This window comes from Wyeomyia smithii, chromosome 1 (genome assembly GCF_029784165.1).
Source record: "Wyeomyia smithii strain HCP4-BCI-WySm-NY-G18 chromosome 1, ASM2978416v1, whole genome shotgun sequence".
Lineage (NCBI taxonomy): Eukaryota > Metazoa > Arthropoda > Insecta > Diptera > Culicidae > Wyeomyia > Wyeomyia smithii.
The window spans coordinates 196,061,624-196,082,278 of record NC_073694.1 but is presented as its reverse complement, the minus strand read 5'-3'; the positions used below and the strand labels follow the sequence as shown (position 1 = coordinate 196,082,278).

At 45.4% G+C, this 20,655-nt stretch overlaps 1 protein-coding gene across 4 annotated transcripts in view; it reads left to right on the top strand.

Annotated features, from left to right (window-relative positions):
- LOC129718576 (gamma-aminobutyric acid type B receptor subunit 2) overlaps window positions 1-19,167 on the top strand; it is a 57,543-nt gene extending 38,376 nt beyond the window's left edge. For 3 of the 4 annotated variants that reach the window (XM_055669478.1, XM_055669497.1, XM_055669487.1), the window contains exons 2-11: window positions 8,981-10,348; window positions 10,426-10,644; window positions 10,706-11,001; window positions 11,069-11,432; window positions 15,971-16,306; window positions 16,360-16,663; window positions 16,720-16,792; window positions 16,850-17,171; window positions 17,227-17,374; window positions 17,432-19,167. In XM_055669478.1, coding sequence (XP_055525453.1) covers window positions 9,410-10,348; window positions 10,426-10,644; window positions 10,706-11,001; window positions 11,069-11,432; window positions 15,971-16,306; window positions 16,360-16,663; window positions 16,720-16,792; window positions 16,850-17,171; window positions 17,227-17,374; window positions 17,432-18,204 — 3,774 coding nt within the window. In that variant the 5' untranslated portion in view covers window positions 8,981-9,409 and the 3' untranslated portion in view covers window positions 18,205-19,167. The remainder of the gene's footprint in view (window positions 1-8,980; window positions 10,349-10,425; window positions 10,645-10,705; window positions 11,002-11,068; window positions 11,433-15,970; window positions 16,307-16,359; window positions 16,664-16,719; window positions 16,793-16,849; window positions 17,172-17,226; window positions 17,375-17,431) is intronic. The other variant, XM_055669507.1, reaches the window with a different exon arrangement.
- Window positions 19,168-20,655: the final 1,488 nt, after the last annotated feature.

Sequence of the window (20,655 nt, the reverse complement as noted above, 5' to 3'; positions counted from 1 at the left end):
CAACGCGGCGCACTGCAGTAGAATACCCCGTCCACCCTGGCAACCACGTAGCTCTCGTTCGAGGTCGACATAATCTCCTGAACCGTCCATATGGCCGCCATCCCGGACTCATCCGCTACCCAGTTACTGTTTCCGGTTACCGGATGCGGTATGAGTCCGATACGATGGCTATGTCCGACAACGACTCAGTGGCCGCTTGGTATAGCAATAGCAGTGGTTTAGGGTTAATTGCGTCACCCTTACGCCTGCGGTTAAGTAGCTGGTTTGCTAGTCGAGCTCGTGGGCCCGGCTGCCTTCCGGTGCATGCTAAGCACTTGGGAGGCGCCCCGCAACCCTTGCACGTAGCTCCCTTTCCTTTCGTGTCCCTGCGTAGTTCAAGGATCATTTCGCTGGTACGAGATCGACGAATGGCCCGAGTATCCTCGCCCAAATTCTTTAGCTGGGTATCGCCTCTCATGGCCCTCAAGACCTCCGAGTGCTTAAACCCGTCAGTCTTGAGTATAAGCGCGTCACCCTTACTCTTCCTCATTTTCTTCTGTTTCTCGGCGCGATTTTCGCATTTTTTCGCGCATTTCCCGCTTCTGCCGCTCTTTATTCACCACGGTAGTCCATTTTCCCCAACATTCGCCGTTGATGGACCAGCCACCTTTTTTTATGCTCGCGGGGGGCTGCTCACCCGGAGACTGCCTCGTTCGCTTCGCGGCCGGTTCTGTAGAACAAACCTCGACGAACGACAATGCGACCGTTTTTGTGCATTTAGACACGGTGTGAAGTGTGCTTTGGCACTTGAGCGCTTTCTCCACCGCTTCCGCACGCTTCATGAGCGCAGCGTAGTCGACCCTCGCACTGTCGATGCTTATGCGTAGCAATAGAAGACTGTGTTACAAGTGCTTTGGAATATTGCTACGGCCCATCTCACCCTGGATGGCAACGACTGGCAGAGCACTTCATATTTTACTTCCTTCACAAAGAAAGTGAGCTCCAAGGTGAAGTTCAATTTACACATCAAGTTCCTGGCAGAGCTGCATGCCACCACGGGTCGGCGCGTGGCGACCACCGAGGTCACGTTATATGAGGGCGACCGCTGACAGTACCTAACAGCCCTGGACCAGCAGCGGGAGATTGCTTAGGGGTGGTGAGGGTCGGACACTGGGCCGTCGACTCCTCGTAAATGCCACAATTACCCGGAAGCATCTCTGACGGAGCGAGTAGTGCCGCTCCCATCAACCAAATGCACTCCCCCGTCCATTGGGGCCGACACCAGTAAGGTCCCAATTATGGCAACTGGCAGCGAACGAAACGGATTCGAGTCGGATACGCTAAGGAACCACGACCAAGGGCTGGCACCTGCATCGAGCTCCCTTAGTAAAGTCGCGTGACAGCGGCTTGAAACGGCGAGATGGTACCCGGTGCAGGGGTCTCCGTCCCGTAAAACCTGGCAGGCCTTCCAGTACGTTCCGCGTCCATTGCCTGGTGGGAATCAGGCAGAGAAGGATCAGATGGGGGGGAACTAGTCCTAGGACAAGATGCCCCTTTCCTGACTTACGCGGGCGGGGGCGTCATAGTGCTCATAAGGTACTATGGCGACCCCCCTTACCCATGGCCTCACTGCTTCGGCATAGATTACCATGGGACCATACAAGCGACTTCTCATCTATGGACAAGGATAGCGGCTGGAAGGGGGACCCAATTAACAAAAATGAGCTCGAAGAACCAAAAAGAGACGGGTGCGGAGGGGTTACCAAATCCCTTCGCACGAGGTGGCATCCAGCGGTCTCCGCAGAAGAAGGCGGAGACGGATGCGGCGAAGTCTGGAGGTGGAAAAACGGCGAATCCGTCGGTGTCCACACCAGACATCTCGGTGGACGGTCCCTTGCTAGTCAAGGCCGTCGAAAGGTGCATGGACACGCGGCCAAGAGTGGCGGCGCTGTCTGAACAACTCGATGCCATAATCGAGTTCTCGGCGAACAGGCGAAACATCGCTGGCGACCTGAAGCAGAGCCTCCTCCTGCTTCGGAGCACCATTGATGAAGCCAGAAAGGAGCACGAAGAACTCGTAGCTCGGGTGAAGGCGGCCGAGAAAGCGGCCAGGACCGGGAGGGCGACTGCATCTAAAGAGGTGCAGACAGACGCCCCCTCGTTCGCGTCGGTCTGCTCCACGGGGCAGGTCGCTAAGCGAACGAGGCAGTCCCCGGGGGAAACGGCCCCCGGGAACACTAAGAAACGATTGGTCGTGCTACTCCCACGGGAACACACGCCAACCGGTTCAAGGTCCACCGCGGAAAAGGCACAGGTGGAGGCTACGGGCAATCCTTGGACTACCGTAGAGGGTAGGAAGCGTCGGGAAGGTGCGACGCGTCATGATGGCGGAGCAGCCAGAGGACCAAAAAAGGTCAAAAAGGCGCGGAGTAGGGGTGATGCCCTCATACTCAAGACGGATGGGTCGAAGTACTCAGAAGTCTTGAAGAAGATGAGGGGGGAAACCCAGCTCAAGGATCTGGGGGCGGATGTGCGGAGTATCCGCCGATCTCGCACTGGCGAGATGATACTTGAGCTCCGGAAGGACGCCAAGAACAAGGGGGCTACCTACAAAACGGTAGCCGAAAAGGTCCTAGGGAAGGAGATGCAAGTGCGGGCACTCACCTCAGAAGTGACTCTCCAGCTTAAAAACCTGGACGAAATCACTGAGGGGTGCGACATTGCACAAGCCCTTAAAGCGAAGTGCGGGGTGGAGGTGGCTAAGGAGTCAATCCGCCTCCGCAAAGGTCCGGCGGGGACCCAGGTAGCTACCTTCCGACTACCGTCGGCGGACGCTAACCTGGCCCTGAAAGAGGGCAAGTTGAAGGTCGGCTGGTCGGTATGTCCTCTGGGCATACTACAGCAACCAGACATTTGCTTCCGGTGCTTCGAGGGCGGACATAAGTCCTGGACCTGCAAGGGGCCCGATAGGAGCCAGCTGTGCAGGCGATGTGGAGGTGCAGGCCATTAAGCAAAGGACTGTGGGGAGTCTCCCAAGTGCATGGTATGTTCCGGGAAACGGGACGCCAAACACTTTATGGGAGGCCCCAGGTGCCCAGCCGGTAAGCCGGCTGCGAAACCACGGGCGTAAGGGTGACGCAACTGAACCTGAACCATTGCTTCGCGGCTCAGCAGCTGCTACGACAAGCAGCCACTGAGTCGTTGTCGGACATCGCCGTCATATCGGACCCCTACCGCATCCCTCCCGGAAACGGTAACTGGGTTGCGGATAAGTCCAGATTGGCGGCCATATGTACGACGAGCAAGTTCCCGGTTCAGGAGGTTGTCTCAACCTCAGAAGAAGGGTACGTAGTTGCTAAGGTGAACGGAGTGTTCTACTGCAGTTGCTATGCTCCGCCACGTTGGTCTACCGAAAGGTTCATCCAGATGGTCGACCTCCTATCCATGGAGCTAACGGGCCTAACGCCGTTGGTGGTGGTGGGCGACTTCAACGCTTGGGCTGTTGAGTGGGGAAGTTGCTTCACGAACCAGAGGGGCCAGATCCTGTTGGAGGCTTTTGCAAAGCTCAACCTAGATCTGGCCAACGTTGGGAACAAAAGTACATTTAGCAGAAATGGTGCGGAGTCGATCATCGACGTGACGTTCTCCAGCCCAGTACTGATCAAGAACTGGAGGGTAGACGATGGCTACACTAATAGCGACCACCAGGCGGTCTGTTTTAGTGTAGACAACAACGAGAGGGGGCAAGCGACGGGTAGAGCCAACACTCCGACCGTTCGCGGGTGGAAGACATCGCACTTTGATGCCGAGGTATTCGAAGAGGCAATGAGAAGGGAGCGCGAGGGGGGCAGTTGGCTTCGCCCGACTGCTGACCAACTAGTTGCTATGCTATCGCGGGCGTGCGACGCCACCATGCCTAGGACTCGCCAACCTAGGAATGGAAAGCCACCGGTTTACTGGTGGACGGACGCGATAGCCGACCTTCGCAGTGCGTGCCTCCGTGCAAGACGGAGGATGCAGCGTGCACGAAACGAAGAAGAGAGGACAGAGCGCCGCGCAGCATTCAGTTCGGCAAGATCGATGCTAAAGAGTGCGATAAAGGCCAGCAAGAGGGCCTGCTTCGATAGGCTATGTGCGAGTGCCAATACAAATCCGTGGGGTGACGCCTACAGGATCGTAATGGCCAAGACTAAAGGCGCGCTGGCGCCTGCAGAGCGATCACCAGCGATGCTGGAGCGTATCATCGAGGGACTCTTTCCACGCCACGAGCCAAGTCCTTGGCCTCCGGCGGTCGAGTCTCACGTCCGACGTTCCAGTATCTCAGACATAGACCAGAGATGGTCGGCCAACCTGCCGAGCATCCAATCCGTGAGCGACGACAGCCGTGTCGAGGCAGGGGAGGAGGCAAGGGTTACGAATGAGGAACTCATCGTGATCGCCAAATCCCTAAAGGTGAGCAAGGCACCGGGACCGGATGGTATCCCTAACCTGGCGATCAGGCTGGCGATAAAAACGGCCCCCGGGCTGTTCAGGGCAGTCATGCAGAGGTGCCTGGATGACTGTCTCTTTCCGGACAGGTGGAAGCGGCAGAGACTGGTCTTATTGCCGAAGGCTGGGAAACCGCCAGGGGACCCATCGGCATATAGGCCTATCTGCCTGCTGGACACCGCGGGCAAGGTGCTTGAGAGGATCATCCTCAACAGACTGGTGAGGTACACGGAGGGTGTACACGGTCTGGCAAGTAACCAGTTCGGCTTCCGGAAGGGCAGGTCCACGCTGGACGCAATCTCTTCCGTCATCAAGACGGCGGAGGTAGCAATCCAGCGCAAGAGAAGGGGAATACGCTACTGCGCAATCGTCACGCTCGACGTGAAGAATGCGTTCAATAGTGCCAGTTGGGACTCCATAGCGCTCGCGCTCAGGAGCATCCATGTACCGGTGTCGCTGTACAAGATTCTGGAAAATTATTTCCAGAATCGAGTACTTGTTTACGACACAGAGGAGGGTCAGAAGTGCGTCCCAATTACCGCAGGAGTTCCGCAAGGTTCTATCCTGGGCCCGGTGTTGTGGAATGTCATGTATGACGGAGTGTTAAAACTCAAGTTCCCTGTAGGGGTTGTGATCGTCGGCTTTGCAGACGACATAACGCTGGAGGTTTACGGCGAGTCTATCGAGGAGGTCGAGTTGACGGCCGCGCACTGTATACGCAAGGTCGAGGACTGGATGCGCTCCAGGAAACTGGAGCTCGCGCATCATAAGACGGAGGTCATGGTTGTGAACAACCGTAAATCGGAGCAACAGGCGGTGGTCAGAGTCGGAGACTGCACCATCACCTCGAAGCGATCCCTGAAGCTCTTGGGGGTTATGGTGGACGACAAGCTCACGTTCGGGAGTCACGTCGACTATGCCTGTAAGAGGGCCTCATCGGCTATTGCAGCACTATCTCGTATGATGTCCAATAGCTCAGCGGTTTATGGCAGCAAGCGAAGACTTCTTGCCAGCGTGGTTTCGTCCATACTTAGGTATGGTGGGCCAGTGTGGTCCAGAGCGCTAGGTACTAACAGTTACCGTGGCAAACTGGAAAGTACCTACAGGCTCATGTGCCTGAGAGTTGCGAGTGCGTATCGTACGGTGTCATACGATGCAATATGTGTCTTGTCCGGCATGATGCCTATCAGCATCGCCATCAAGGAGGACAGAGAGTGTTTCGACCAACGTGACACAAGGGGCATACGAGGTACCAGAAGGTCATTCTCGATGCTCCGTTGGCAGAGGGAATGGTCTAATTCCACAAAGGGCAGATGGACGCACCGACTCATACCGGAGATATCCGGCTGGGTCGGGAGACGACATGGCGAAGTGAACCTCCACCTGACACAAATCCTGTCAGGCCATGGTTGTTTCAGGCAATATCTGCACAGGTTCGGACACGCGGTGTCCCCCATGTGTCCCGAGTGCGTGGAGGAGGAGGAGACTGCTGAGCACGTCTTCTTCGTATGCCCCCGTTTCGTAAGAGCGAGGAGCAACATGATGGCTGTGAGCGGGCCTGGCACTACTCCGGACAATCTAGTCCGGAGGATGTGCGACGACCCGGACATCTGGAACGCGGTCTGTGCGGCCGCCTCTAAGATTGTTCTGGAGCTGCAACGTGTGTGGCGGGTCAACCACCAACACGCCAGTGGTAGCTAATTACCAGTCTCCAGGTAGTTAGCTAGGAGGTTATAAGAGTAAAGAGGGTGCATCACGCACAAAAGCCACTTCCCGACGTAATACTTAACCGTCGTTCCGGGAAGACCAGGGCTGGAGACTGGAGGGGTTTTAGTGGGTCGGGACAGGGATAAGTAGGTGTCTGGGGGAGTGTAACTACCCCAGCATCTCTCCCCTAGTCTCATCCCCACACCCTGAGTTCTCTTCTCAGGTGTCTGTTTGCAGATTTCCCCGCCACCTTTAAAAAAAAAAAAAAAAAAAAAAAAAAGGAGGTGCTGCTGTGGCTGACAATCAGTGAGCAGGAGATGTCAAAGCCGCTATGTTTTGGCTCCGGACTGGACGTAAACGGGGAAATTTATAGTACGAATTTATAGTACGAAGACGCAGTGTTTTGGCCGGATCTAGCGTCGGCCCACTACTCGAAGCGATCGTTAAAGGATAAACTGAGGAGGGATTGATAAATAAAACGAAGGAGGAAATTAAAAAACATGCCTACACGGTTTCAGAGTTCTAAATTATTCCTTATAATTAACTGTCTATTTAGCCATCTTGAAATTCAAAATGGAGTTTGGACATCATCCCGATTCAAAAACCTCTGAAACGATAATATAATAATATCAATAAGATAAACCGCTTTATGAGTTCATATTCATCTATACATCGTTGACTTTCAAAACCTTACACGAAATCTCGACAAAATTCATGTGCACATATATTTAGATTTTTTTAATAAAAAATTTGAACGTTTCACTGGCATAAACCACACAACTTTGATAGGTTGATAATTGTTTTAACAAAGCTTGGAAGATATCCGTTGAAAATTGGTCGAATTATAAAACTTTTGAAAGTGGACATGTATTTCGTTGAATGTTTTAAGTTTAAATTTTCATTTAACATCTCTACAGCATATATGTGATGTGTGAAAATAATGTTGTGAAAAAAAAATCTCTACAGTGAAACTCATGTCGATTGGAAAATCTTCTGAGAATCCTCCCAATTGCAGAAAATTGCAATTTTTCTTATTCGAACTATTGTACTATTGAAAATTGCCAAGCCTTGTCAAAACGCAAAATTCGACCCCTGGTCGTTATATGATTATAACGACCCCTGGTCGTTTTATGTTTGCTTTCCCAAGCACGGTCGACAGAATTATAGACCTAGTAATTCGGGATGTACTATTTGCCTTGTATAAGTGCCTGTTTCAGAAGCTGTGCCAACAGATAGCAGCAGCAGCCTTCGAAAAGATGCTGTTTTTGTGCAGTAGCGGATAGCATCAATAGTAGATGCATCCAATGAAAAGTTGCCTCATTTTGACAATACACAAACGTGGGTCGTCAAATTTTAGTGTGAAAACAGTTTTCATCTGTGTTATCAGAAAAATGCCTTAATCCCCTCTGTCGGGGTAGCACAGATGCGAACAACATTATTAAATGACTTATAAAGACAACAAACAAATTATCCAAAGATCCCAAAGATCCAATATTTTCTCGTTTTGCACTAGAATTAAAAGTAAAATATTATTTTAATCTGCCTGCACTCTGACTGTTGAAACTCGTTTGCGTTGTATAATGTTTGCTCCATCCCTGTTCCCTGTGCAAACTGAAATTCGGTAGCACTTCAACTCCTATTTTGCACAAAATTTTAAGCATATTCAATATAAGTAATGTAGCAAACAACGTTATGGAGTTCTATGTTAACCTTGCGGTCGTGGCTCTGCATATAACCCTTGTGATTTTTTTGACTTTAGAAAAAATGGACCAATAGAATTTTATTTGGCGAAAAAAATGAAATGCATAGAGATAATTTCGAGTATATCTTCCGAATAAGATTCAGATTTGTGCCAGATAAATTTAATCCACAATTCTAGTTTGGTTCATCAATAATTTTTCATTACATATTATATAGCATAGCACAAATATCACTAATAGTTGGTCACTTGTAAATATGATAGAAAGCAACACAAAAAAAAATTCATCCATTTGCTGTGGAAAATCGGTTTTCACCAGTTTAACTGTGGAAAGTCTGGCCACGAATCGTAAAGTATTGTCCATTTCAGATTAAAAGATTAGCCTAACATTTGGCATACCGATATCATCTAAATCGCTCGTGATTTTCAGCTGGATCAATTCGGACCGTCGGACCGCTCTTTTCGAACTCTACCTGTTCCGAAGTTGATCACTATTAACCTGATTTGCTGGAACGATAGGAAAAAATGAACGTTTGAGCGACTTTTTACAGCCGGTATAATATTTACTTTCAATTTGTTTTCATCCTTAGACTGCGTAAGCCCTTTGATGCTGTCAAAGCAAAAGGTCGGTCCTTGTTTACATTAGGGTTATACCACACGGACCTTTTCATCCTTTCTTTTACAAAACCAGTGTTTATATATAAGAGTGTTTGTATTCAATAGTCCATCCACGTAGCACGTTTACAACCAACAGTTTTTTTCCGGTTTATTAGACCATTCAGAATTCCAGCCAGTCGATCCGTATTACAAGCCGTAAATCCGTTTTCGCGTCAAATCAGATCCCTTCTGATGACAGTTCACCCCTGGGAGGCAGATAGGGAGCTTTGGGTGACCCAAATCAAACATTTACTTTTGATTCTCACTGTACACGTGTGCTCCATCTTCGTCACGTACAGCGGAACAGCCCATTTCAAATCCTATCGTTGATATGCTAATACTGCAGCAGGTACTAAAAACATATCTTCTTGTTGCTTTCTTTTCTATCTTGTCGACGACCGCAAAACTATCACCCGATAAACACAAACACACACCCCATCATCACCGCAGGACACCCGGTAATGAATGCAAATTTCAGCACATTATGACGACCCGAACCGCTCAACTGCCATTGCCCGAACTGAGGCTGCTGCTCAGCGCATAGAATATGATGGAGGAAAGCGCTATTCAACAGCCACCAAATAATAAAGTAAATATAACACACGTTGTCGCCCGTTGGCAGCCCGCTGGGCACAGTTATTCAACAAACCGCACACACAAACGAGAAAGCGGAAACAGCCCGCGTCACCGAAACCACTTCCTGGAACTGCTATCGCATAATTAAATCGGGCACCGAAAGACGGGCGAAAAAGCACACTTTTTCGCGTAATCACGCTCGTATCATTTGCCAGGCATTATCCGGCAGTGCCAAGCGAGAAAGAGAGACCGAAAGCGAGCGAGAGAGAGAGAGAGGAAAAGAATAAAACCGTACTACATGCCATGACAGCTAAAAGTAGAAGCATGATGAGAGCCACTATCGTCATACAGGCTGCTACGGTGCTCTATCTGTCCCGAAACTGGGTCGACGGGTCTAGACCGGGCTCCGGTCACCGCCTCGATGTTTACATTGCAGGATTCTTCCCGTACGGTGAGGGCGTAGAGAATAGTGACACGGGCCGTGGCGTGATGCCAAGTGTGAAGCTTGCCTTGGATCACGTAAACGAGCACTCGACCATACTGAGAAACTACCGCTTGCACATGTGGTGGAATGACACAGAGTGCAATGCTGCCGTGGGGGTTAAGTCGTTTTTCGACATGATGCACTCCGGCCCGCACAAATTGATGCTGTTCGGGGCGGCCTGTACCCACGTAACGGATCCCATAGCAAAGGCCAGCAAACATTGGCACTTGACGCAGCTGTCGTACGCGGACACCCATCCGATGTTTACGAAGGACTCGTTTCCGAACTTTTTCCGGGTGGTTCCATCGGAGAATGCTTTCAATGCCCCGCGGCTTGCACTGTTGAAGGAATTCAACTGGACAAGAATCGGAACGATTTATCAGAACGAACCACGATATTCACTGCCCCACAACCACATGGTGGCCGATCTGGATGCGATGGGGTTGGATGTTGTGGAGACGCAAAGTTTCGTTTACGACGTGGAAGAGTCCCTACGAAAGCTCCGTGAGAAGGATGTGCGAATAATTTTAGCAAATTTTAACGAGTACTGGGCTAGGAAAGTATTCTGCGAGGCCTACAAACTGGAAATGTACGGTCGATCGTATCAGTGGCTAATCATGGGAACCTACACCAACGAGTGGTGGGCGGAAAACGACACCGATTGCCTGGTGGATCAGGTACGGACGGCGCTGGAGTCCTCAATGCTGGTGGACTTGCTACCACTGTCAACCAGTAAGCATGTCACGATATCCGGAATTGTAAGTCATCGATGTCACGCTACTGGGTAAACGTTTTTCTAGTGTTTGTTTTGTTCTTTTGGTTCTTGTTTTTGCAGAACGCCGATGAATATCTGACTGAGTACAATAGTCGTCGAGGCAACGAATATTCACGTTTCCACGGTTACACGTACGATGGTATATGGGCTGTGGCCTGCGCGATCCAGTATGTTTCCGAGCGAAAAGAACACTCACTGACGCACTTCGAATATAGGGTGAAGGAGTGGGAAAATATATTCCTTGAAGCATTGAGAAATACTAGCTTCGAAGGAGTCACGGTATGATATTGTAGATCCAAGAATTAAAATTGTTTGCAAATTTGTTTTTGTTGCTTCACAGGGTCCAGTACGCTTCTACAACAACGAACGAAAGGCAAGCTTCCTGCTGAAGCAGTTCCAGAACGGCGAGGAGGTCAAGATCGGTGAATACAGTTCGCTTACCAATCGGCTAGATCTGAGCATTGGTAAGCCAATGAAATGGGTTGGCCGGTCCCCGCCGAAAGATCGAACGTTGCGAATTATCGAGCACAGCCAGGTGAACATTACGATTTACGTTGTGTTGGCAAGCTTCTCTTGCGTTGGTATCGTGATGGCAACAGTGTTTCTGATCGTCAATATTAAATATAGGAATCAGCGGTAAGCTCGCTAAATATGTTGTTCGTTTGGACTTAACATTTTTTTTTTGTTTTTTATTTTATTCCAGGTACATCAAAATGTCCAGCCCGCATCTGAACAATCTGATCATCATTGGCTGTATCCTCACCTATATGAGCGTGATTTTTCTAGGATTGGACAGTGGTTTGAGCAGTGTGGCCGCCTTCCCGTACATCTGCACTGCTCGAGCTTGGCTGCTGATGGCTGGATTCAGTTTGGCGTTCGGTGCGATGTTCTCGAAAACTTGGCGAGTGCATTCGATCTTCACGGATCTGAAGCTCAACAAAAAGGTCATCAAAGATTACCAGCTGTTCATCGTCGTGGGGGTTCTGCTGGCGATTGATCTGGCGATTATGACAACCTGGCAGATCACCGATCCCTTCTATCGGGAGACGAAACATATTGAACCCTCGGTAAGTGTTTGCACATTTAACGGTCTTTGGAACATTTCTTTACCTACGATTTCATTGAGATCAAATCGAGTGATGCATTTAACGCCCGTACGTCTAATGCTTCCGGATAAACCATTCATCACGAAGATTTATTTCGATGCCAATGCTTCGCCTTCATTCGCATGTGATGAGTGAATTTGGGTAAAATTGTAATCGAATGCAAAACGAATAGTGCAGTTTTGGTAAAATCATTAAAGTCGAAAAGGGTGAAACCACCTAAATTTTGTAGGAAACTTTTGGCAAACCAAGACAACTCTGATAATGGAACCAACGTTGTTATTATATGTGTTTGTTTATGTTTGCGTTGGTGAAATTGTTTTTGTTTGCATCAGCTCACCCAACTTTGCTGATAGAAAAGTTTTAAAAATCTAAAAATAGCCTGTGCTGTAGAATGCTGCAAGCGGACAAGAAAATATTCGTGCGATATACCTAGTTACATTTTCACGGATTCGCAGAATCCCGATGCCTTGAGGGCTTGGCTTCGTCGAAAACCCCATGCGAACGCTGGTAATGTAAGATCAGAAAACATAAAACAATGCTGGAAGCTGTATTCAAGTTGTATTCAGACATTCTGCCTTACAAAAACCTACCGGTTGAGTCCTATGGCGTGAGTTTTGTTTTTACAAGAGCAAAATAAAACATATCGAGTGACATGTTGCTTCAGTGTCAAGATTAATTCAATTTTCGAAACTTTGCGGGGTGAACCGAGGGGTAAACTTGTCACTGTTGCCAACAAGGCATTGTTTTTCCAAACGCATTTACTGAGTTGTAGCCAAGTGCTGTCGTATTTGTGAAAGCGTGCTCTATCCTGTTGATTTATAAAAGCAAGTTTTTATCTTCCATTTTAGTCCCCTTTGTGCATGATGCTTAACTGTGCAATCTTGCTAACAATAACGTCACGTGTGTGATGTGATCATACTTTTCTTTGATGTACTAATTAGATGACAACACTGCACCAGCGAGATATTATTGGTGGTTTCGTACAGAAGTCTAATCAAAAGTGGTCTTTTAAAAAACAAATAAAACATATCATTTTTGTATTGCAACAAATGACTAGAATTGAGATAATTGTTCACAAATGCAAGAGCAATTTAAAGACCGAGACATAGGTACAAGCTAAATGATATCAACAAATAATTTTACTCATAATCTTTCAAATGGGGGAAAGATATTTTATATAAACAATCAAAAAAAGTTTTCAAGCTCCTCTTTTAACCATACTTATCTTATAATCGCCACTCAGGAGTCAGGGCTCCCATTTAGGCCAAATTACAGAAACTACAATCAACGTTTTCCAAACTTTTGGCGCTGCATAGGAAAACCTCGAAGTTGCATGCCAATGAGCAAAGTTACAATTTTTTCTTCTTCTTTCTTAGGCAGTATAGTTTCAAGACACATTGTATGGTTTTATGCCTTTTATTACTCAAGCGGCATCGTTTTGTATACTTTGGGATACCGTACTTTTTGCATGCCGCGTATACCGTAGACGTTCCGTTGGCTATCTCTTGGAGACACAACTGAAATGTATTTTCATTCGTTTACTTAGACATATTTTCCTGTGGTACTGTCCTTTCTCACTAAATGTTTTAATGGAATGAGGAATAATTGACATTTGTTTTCCACAGAGCAGTACAACTCCCGCCTACTGTGCTCGGTCGACAGAAACAAATATTCACGAATTAGAAACATAGCCATTTATAGCGATTTTTATGCCTTATTTAAAAATCGAAGGACAATGATATAAAATTCAAAAAAAATTACGCTTTACTCAGAAAATTACGCTTATTTAGCTGATATAAAAATATCAGAAATTCGTGAATAACTAAACAACCCATTCAGACGTGCATAGACATCGTGTACATATGGCGAAAACAGGATTATTAATTGATTGTTAATCTCGATGTGTGGCCAAGAGGAAACCAACCTCTGGGATGCTTCAAGCTGTAGAATTTTTTAAAGTACAGTGGTCTCAATCTGATCAAAGGCTTAAATTGACGACGAAAAACTCACGGTAATTACCCCACGCTATTACAATTAACAGTTCTTTTCGCTGCGCATTTCAAAAATACGTACGCTCATCGCACAGATAAACTCTGCTATCGAAAAAACACTCCGCGTAATCTCCTTCAGTTGAATATAGTCCACGTGGTCGATCATTTCGTCCAAAAAGCTATAAAAAATATAATATTCGTGTTCTACTGAACCTGACGGGATTCCTTCTTGCATTCTCAAAAAAAAAGCGTTGAATCAATCGTCCTCTTGGTGCAGTAATCGGTAATACAATGACAACTAATACGGGATTACTGGGAGTTAAACTTGTGCCTTTGTGAACGGGGAAAACAACAACAGCTGTTTCAGCTCTGATTGGTCGAAACAATTATAGTTAGCTTCACAAAATCACAATTTTTTCTCTTGTTGAACGCATAGGTAATTTTCCAATCGATTGCTGCAAGAACGAGGGAAACTGACCGAGTTTTAGGTATTTGAAAGTGAACCATTTTCGTGAGGCTCTCAATTTTTCGGTTTTTCAATTTGTATGTTACCGTAAGACGTAATACTACCTCAAAATATTTCCATAGTTTAAATAATTCACCCAGCAATTCTCCACAGTAGATTGGATTCGGCGATTTTTGTGACAATGTGATAATGATTTAGTGAAATTCTCTAACTCAAAATTCAAAATCAAATCGACCAAATTTATTGCGGCTTCTCGTTCACGTTTTGGACTGCCGTTTCCAAAGCAGATTGAACATAATTTTGCTTGCTCGGAGAAAATACGCGTTCGCTCGGAGACTCGAAGATTACCTCACAGGCACGGGGACCGCGGTTTTTTTTCACGTTTATTTTTAATGTACAATCATGTGGTAGGGTATCGAACGTCTTCGTCAGTGGTTTTCCTCGGCAGTTTTTCTGCAGCAATCTTATGCAAAAAGGGGCCGAAAAAAAACACTGACGAAGACGTTCGATACCCTACGTAACATATAAAGAAATTTTCAGATGAAGTATGATGAGGCTTATAATTCATTACAGATACAGTAAACCAAGAACAGCAAAGTTTCCAGACAAGTGCGAATGTTTGGATAATGTTTAATATATTCGACTTTTATTACGTACGAGGAGATTCAAACACAGAGAGGTTATGATCAAATGAAAATTCATGTGCGTAAAAAAAATTGTTGTCCACTTGCAAACTCCAACGAAATGGTGTACGGCTTTTTTCCGCCATTTAAAGCATTTATTTATTACGAACCATTCATATCTTAACGAACATAAATTTAGTCTGCGTCCTTTGTAAAGGTAAACATAACGCGAAACCTGAGGCCATGTCAATTGGCTCTGACGACTCTGTTGATATTGGTTTGGTTTTTACTTGCGAAAGTGAAGGAGGTAAATATTTTTGCTTTTGTTTTCACACATAAATTGACAGTTGCATATGAGAATTCGCGTAGGTGCGAACAGCCTTAAAAATCTCTTTCACTTGTGTCAGGGCCAATTGACGGGCGAAAGAAAACACGGCACCAAGTGAGGGGCGACAATGTCGAGCAAGTCAAACTGGGACGCACATAATGAAAAACGACGTCCTCAAGGGAGAGAGAGAGGTAAAAAGGGCAAACAGTGTGAGATGATATTGTTGTTGTCACATGTTCAATTCGAGTGACGGCTTATTTCCCATTTCTGGCGATATGATGGTTTTTTAAATGGAAAGCAAATGAAAAACAAGATTAAGGTTTCACACAAGCAGAAGCGGACTTTCGATTCATTCACATTTTCCAATATTAAAGGTCAATAAAATTTGTTGTTAGAGAGCGGGAGAAGGGGAAGGGAGGTTGTTGTTTATTACTTTTCTATCCAATAATAAACTGTCAGCTAATTATTTTGTGGGGTCAATAACAAATGAAGACTTTTCAACACCACTAGAGATGTGTAGTAGGAGTTGTTGTGATTTGTTTGCTTTCGCAATTAGGGCTAATCCATCACAGGAAATTACCCACTTATTAATTACTACAAGAACTTATCGCATTATTTGAAGGTTGCATTGGGTAGCCTTTGTAACGAGTGTAATCAAGCACCCTCTTCAGAGTAATTTCTAGAGTTTTATTCTTTTGAGCCTTTGAAAGGTTTGTTTGTAAATTAAAAGTTTATCCCTTAAAGCTTACAATTTCTATAATGAGAGGATTAGAACATCATATATATTTAATATACTTACTGAAATTTTTTATAGTAAATTAGTCCCAAGCACTTAACACAACTTGTGCTATAACTATGTTCACATAACTTGTACTTTATCTGAAAAATAAAAAAAAAACAATTATATATGAAGAAAAAAAAATCGGAAAAAACAAGGGCCCGCGAATTAGAAATGGCCGGGCTTGAAATTTGAAATTGACTGTTTCGGTTGCAGACGGTGTTATTAGGGATGAGCGAATGGCTCACGAAAATAAATCACGGTTTTTGAGCGTCTCAAAATTAATAGTTCTGACACCTTTGCTTACCCCCAGGAACATCCCACTCTGGAGGACGTTATCATCGTACAAGAGAATGAATACTGTCAGTCTAGCAAAATGACCATCTTCATTGGAGTCATCTACGCGTACAAGGGTTTGCTGTTGATCTTCGGAGCCTTCCTGGCATGGGAGACACGGCACGTTTCGATACCTGCTCTGAACGATTCTAAACACGTGGGACTGTCCGTGTACAACTGCGTGATCATGTGCGTGATGGGTGCCGCTATTGCCCTGGTTCTGTCGGATCGCAAGGATGCTGTGTTCATTCTTATATCACTGTTTATCATCTTTTGTACGACAGCAACGCTCTGTTTGGTGTTTGTACCGAAGGTAAACTATAGTTTCTAGTATAACAGCTAACTAAGCAGTTTCTCACTCTGCAGTTGGTAGAACTAAAGCGAAATCCGAGTGGCGTGGTGGACAAAAAGGTACGAGCGACGCTGCGGCCCATGTCCAAAAACCGACGAGATTCGACCGCCTGCGAACTGGAACAACGAATGCGAGACGTGAAGCAAACCAACTGCCGGTTCCGAAAAGTGCTGATGGAAAAGGAAGCTGAGCTTCAGGCACTCATTAAACGGTTAGGTCCCGACGCCCGGGCCTGGATTGGACTTGAAACCAGCACCTCGGAACCGGACGTGAACAAGGAGTCTCTGAAGATTCAAGTCAAGAAGGATTACGCGAGTGGTTTGTATGGGTAGAACAAGTACATGTTCTGTTTAGTTAATCAATTCTGTTTACAGAGGGTACAGAGTTCACTTCAGTTGGAAGCCTTGTTTCCAGTAACGATACGCTAGACTCGGTTCCTCCGGAAAGGTACGACTTCCAAACACAGGTCAAATTGTTTCACAATTTCACATACTGTTATTGCAGGAAGAAGAAGACTACGGTTGTTTTGCCAGGAGAGGAACCAGCAATGGCAAAACCAGTAACTCCTGTCAGTCATTCTGTAGCAAAGAGTGCTCTAGCACAAGCTTCGCCTGCTGCGATGGGAGCGAGTTCCTTAGTGACATCTGCTGTGGCTCAAACAATAGCATCTGTTGTGAGCCAGTCAGCAATAGCGAAACCTCCGGCAGTCGTGGCGAATAATGTGGGAAGTTGTACCAGCGTGCCACAAGATCCAAACAAACCAATGTTCAACGATGTACGCAGAGAATCAGTTTCCAATTCGAAGTGGTCACCAGGACAAACGAAGGTAGGTTTGTGAGTTGTTAACGAGAGAAAGAGAGAGTACAGAGTTTTGATTTTAGCAGGACCATCACGATGTGGATTGTAATTATCAGAGCGTAACAAAATCTAACACGCAGGTCAACTGTACCTCGGGTACATCGTTGAATCATTCGAACAACGAACTCAACCAGGTTTGCCACCACAGTAAGCCTAGTGGCAAAAGCAGAGGTAACATTTTTAGTGCAACCTGTACTAACATTACTTAAGATCTATTTCATATCCCAGGGGAACCCGTCAATGAGCCTGTGCGAAGAGTCAGTGTACAGGCAACTTCTTCGTTGAAAGGAAATTTCGTCGTTTCGCAAAGTGATCTTTGGGATACGCATACGTTATCGCACGCTAAACAGCATCAACGTCAATCACCACGAGGACAATCCCGTTGTCCCGATCACAGCCACCCACCGCCGCAACAGCAGCAGCAGCAACAGCAACAACAGCAACCGATCCAGTATGACCATGAGCGAGATAACAGCACGGCATCCTCACCCGGTCCTATCCAACGTAGCGTTTCGGAAAAGAATCGCAGTAAGCATCGACACAAACAAAAATCCACCACTTGTCAGAGCGAAACAGATAGCGAACGAGAACAACGTGACTATCAGAACTTCCCGTCGGCCGTCTGTTCGGCTGGCAGCACTGCGACTGGAATTACATCAACCACCGGAAATGGTACCACGCCGATGAAAATCACCTCACGAAAACTATCGAAATCGCAGCACTCCCATCACCATTCAACGCCAAATGTGGCCCCGGAGAAGAAAGCCAGCGTCGGATCCACTGGCAGCACCCACATTCGACACCGTAAAAAAGAATCAAGCTCAAAGCCAAACTTGTACGGCGCCTGCTCCGAATCGGAGCTTCTAGATGGAGATACGGCCATTCTGCCGATTTTCAGAAAATTGCTAAATGAAAAGGACTCTAAATATAAAACTAGGAATACAGTAGGTGCCAGCTGCCCAAATATATCGATTAAATGTGATATTGTTGAGTATCTGTAAATAGAAACCTTTGGATTCGTTTATGTTAGTTACGTTTCATCGTAAGGACGAAACTCATGTCGAACTACCTTTACAGTATAGCTTTACAGTTAATCAGTTTCCTTAAACCAAATCAGTGACATTCGGTTTCAACTTTTTAAAATCGAAGAGCACCTTTTTGTCACCTTTTACCACAGAAGTACGCAATACATAAAAGCAATAAGCAATTGTGTATTTCCATGTGTAATATCATAGAACAAATTCTAAACGTTCGCCACATTTGCGTTTGCCCACCAGCAAGCTGAATTTTAGTGTGTAGTCTAACGAAGAAAAAAAAAATATGTAGAATTAACGATCGTCTTCCTACCGAAATCGCAAGAAGTTTTAAATAACCAACAAACAAAATGCACAAAGGTCGCACCACAGGCTGATCTGAAGTTTGTTTCGTCATTAGTTACAAGTTAAACACGAACATTTTAATAATCAGTTGAACGTTTTATATTCCCGACGATTACCAGTTGAAAACGAAACACAACCTCGAGATACTCGAATCAGTTTTAGCAAATGATGTTATGAATCAGCAAGCTGGATAGATGCAGCTGAACTAGCTAATGCAGAAAGTTCGAATATACCAAAGTTATACTTACGAGCTCTCAGTAGGCTCGGCAGGTGGAATAAAATAGGTGAACGAGAGAGCGAGACATAAAAAAAAAACAAAACAAAAATCATACACGCGCTGCACGTTAATAGAAAACTTGGCCAACGGTCGCTTTAACGAGTCCATGAAAGGAGAACTTTCGCATACCGGCCCCCAGAGCCAACATGAATGAATGCAAGTATGTAGCATATAATGGAAAATAAAATATGACTAGAATTGTTCACAAAATACTCACAATTGTCAAAAAGGCAAAAGAGCAGCCACCATGGCAAGTGGTGGAAACCCGGTTGAATAATTTAATTTTGAATAAAAAGTATTGCATTTTACGAATGTTTGTATTATTCTACGGGGAGAACCTGTGTAATAATGAAAACCTGTTTCAATCAACGCTGGCCCTACGCATGTATCTGAGCTATTCTTCATTTATATTTTTGATCACTCGATCGAAATACTCTGTTTGTTCGTACGGACATAAAAGACCACGCGTCTACTTTTTTTTTTTTTTTCAATCAACGGGGGCGCCCTGTATAACAGTGTACGGAGGACTCGACCTGATGTTGGCAGCACCCTCTTAAACTTTGTGGATGTGTTGGCCAATACTAAGCAACTTTGCATATTTTTCTTGGGAAATTCATGTGTACTGACATTTGAAAAGGGGTGAAATTATTTTTATAAATTGAAATATCTGAATAATACCATGAGATAAAAAAAATATCGAGGGATGACTTCTAGGGAATGGTCTGAAGCTTCTTTGAAAATACTGAAAAAAATGAATTAGAGATCCTACACTAAACAATTTTTTATTTTAAAACACAGACATAAACAATTATACTGTCTAAAACTATTCTGAACAAAACAAAAAGTGGGCACTTTTACCATATCTTCTCGTTCTTGCTATACTAATCAAAAATGTTCCTTTTTACCTTAGGAAATAGACCACTAAAGCTCACTAATCCACTTGAATGGTGTTTTTCATATAACAAAGAAATTTAGGAAAAGAGTTTGGAGCTAGCACTCGATCTGTGCGGTTCGCCTTTCCAAATGCTTCAGTCCGCTTTATTGAGCACTATTGTTCTCGGTTGTTCGGATGCCGTAGTACCAACAAAATCATGTGTGATTGTAAAAAGTGCTATAATTTCGATCGCATTTTTCTTTGACTTCCTCAATTTTATTTAGTGCAGAGCATGGAGGAAAGGGATTACGAAGTTCGGTGATTTCGTACTACCGGTGAAACTGACGCCAATGTGAGAATCCGCGGAAATGAAGTTCTACACCATGAAGTGTCGCAGAAGAGATTATAAGATAAATAAGTTAGTGGCTGCGTACTCGGACTGTCTCCATAAAAAAACGCTGGTTACGCTGTTGTAATACGGTGTTCAAATTGTAATATGTATAATATTGATCATAGTAACTCGTTTAAATAATAAAACTATTCTGTATTTGGACACCGAGCCAGCTGAGCTTCATTTGATTAGTGTTTGGTTGGCCGTCCCTGGTTCAATTTAAAATTCAGGTTCTAGAACTAAGAAAGACTCGGTTATTTGGAAACTTTGAAAAAAAGAAGTGGAATAAAAATCTTATTCAGCGCAGAGAACGCGAAGTTCTGGTCCGTTGAGGTGAGCGGAATTTCATCCACGGTAAGGAACGCTAAATTCTAGTTCACTGAGGTGGAAAGTATAGGCGAAGGGAACTATAGGTTCCAGGCCGGTGAACGGATTAGAAGAAGTCCAAAAGAAATACGAAGGAAATTTCACAAAAATTCCAGTTCGTTTCTGTTACCAATTTTAATATATTTGAAGGAAATCAACAAACAA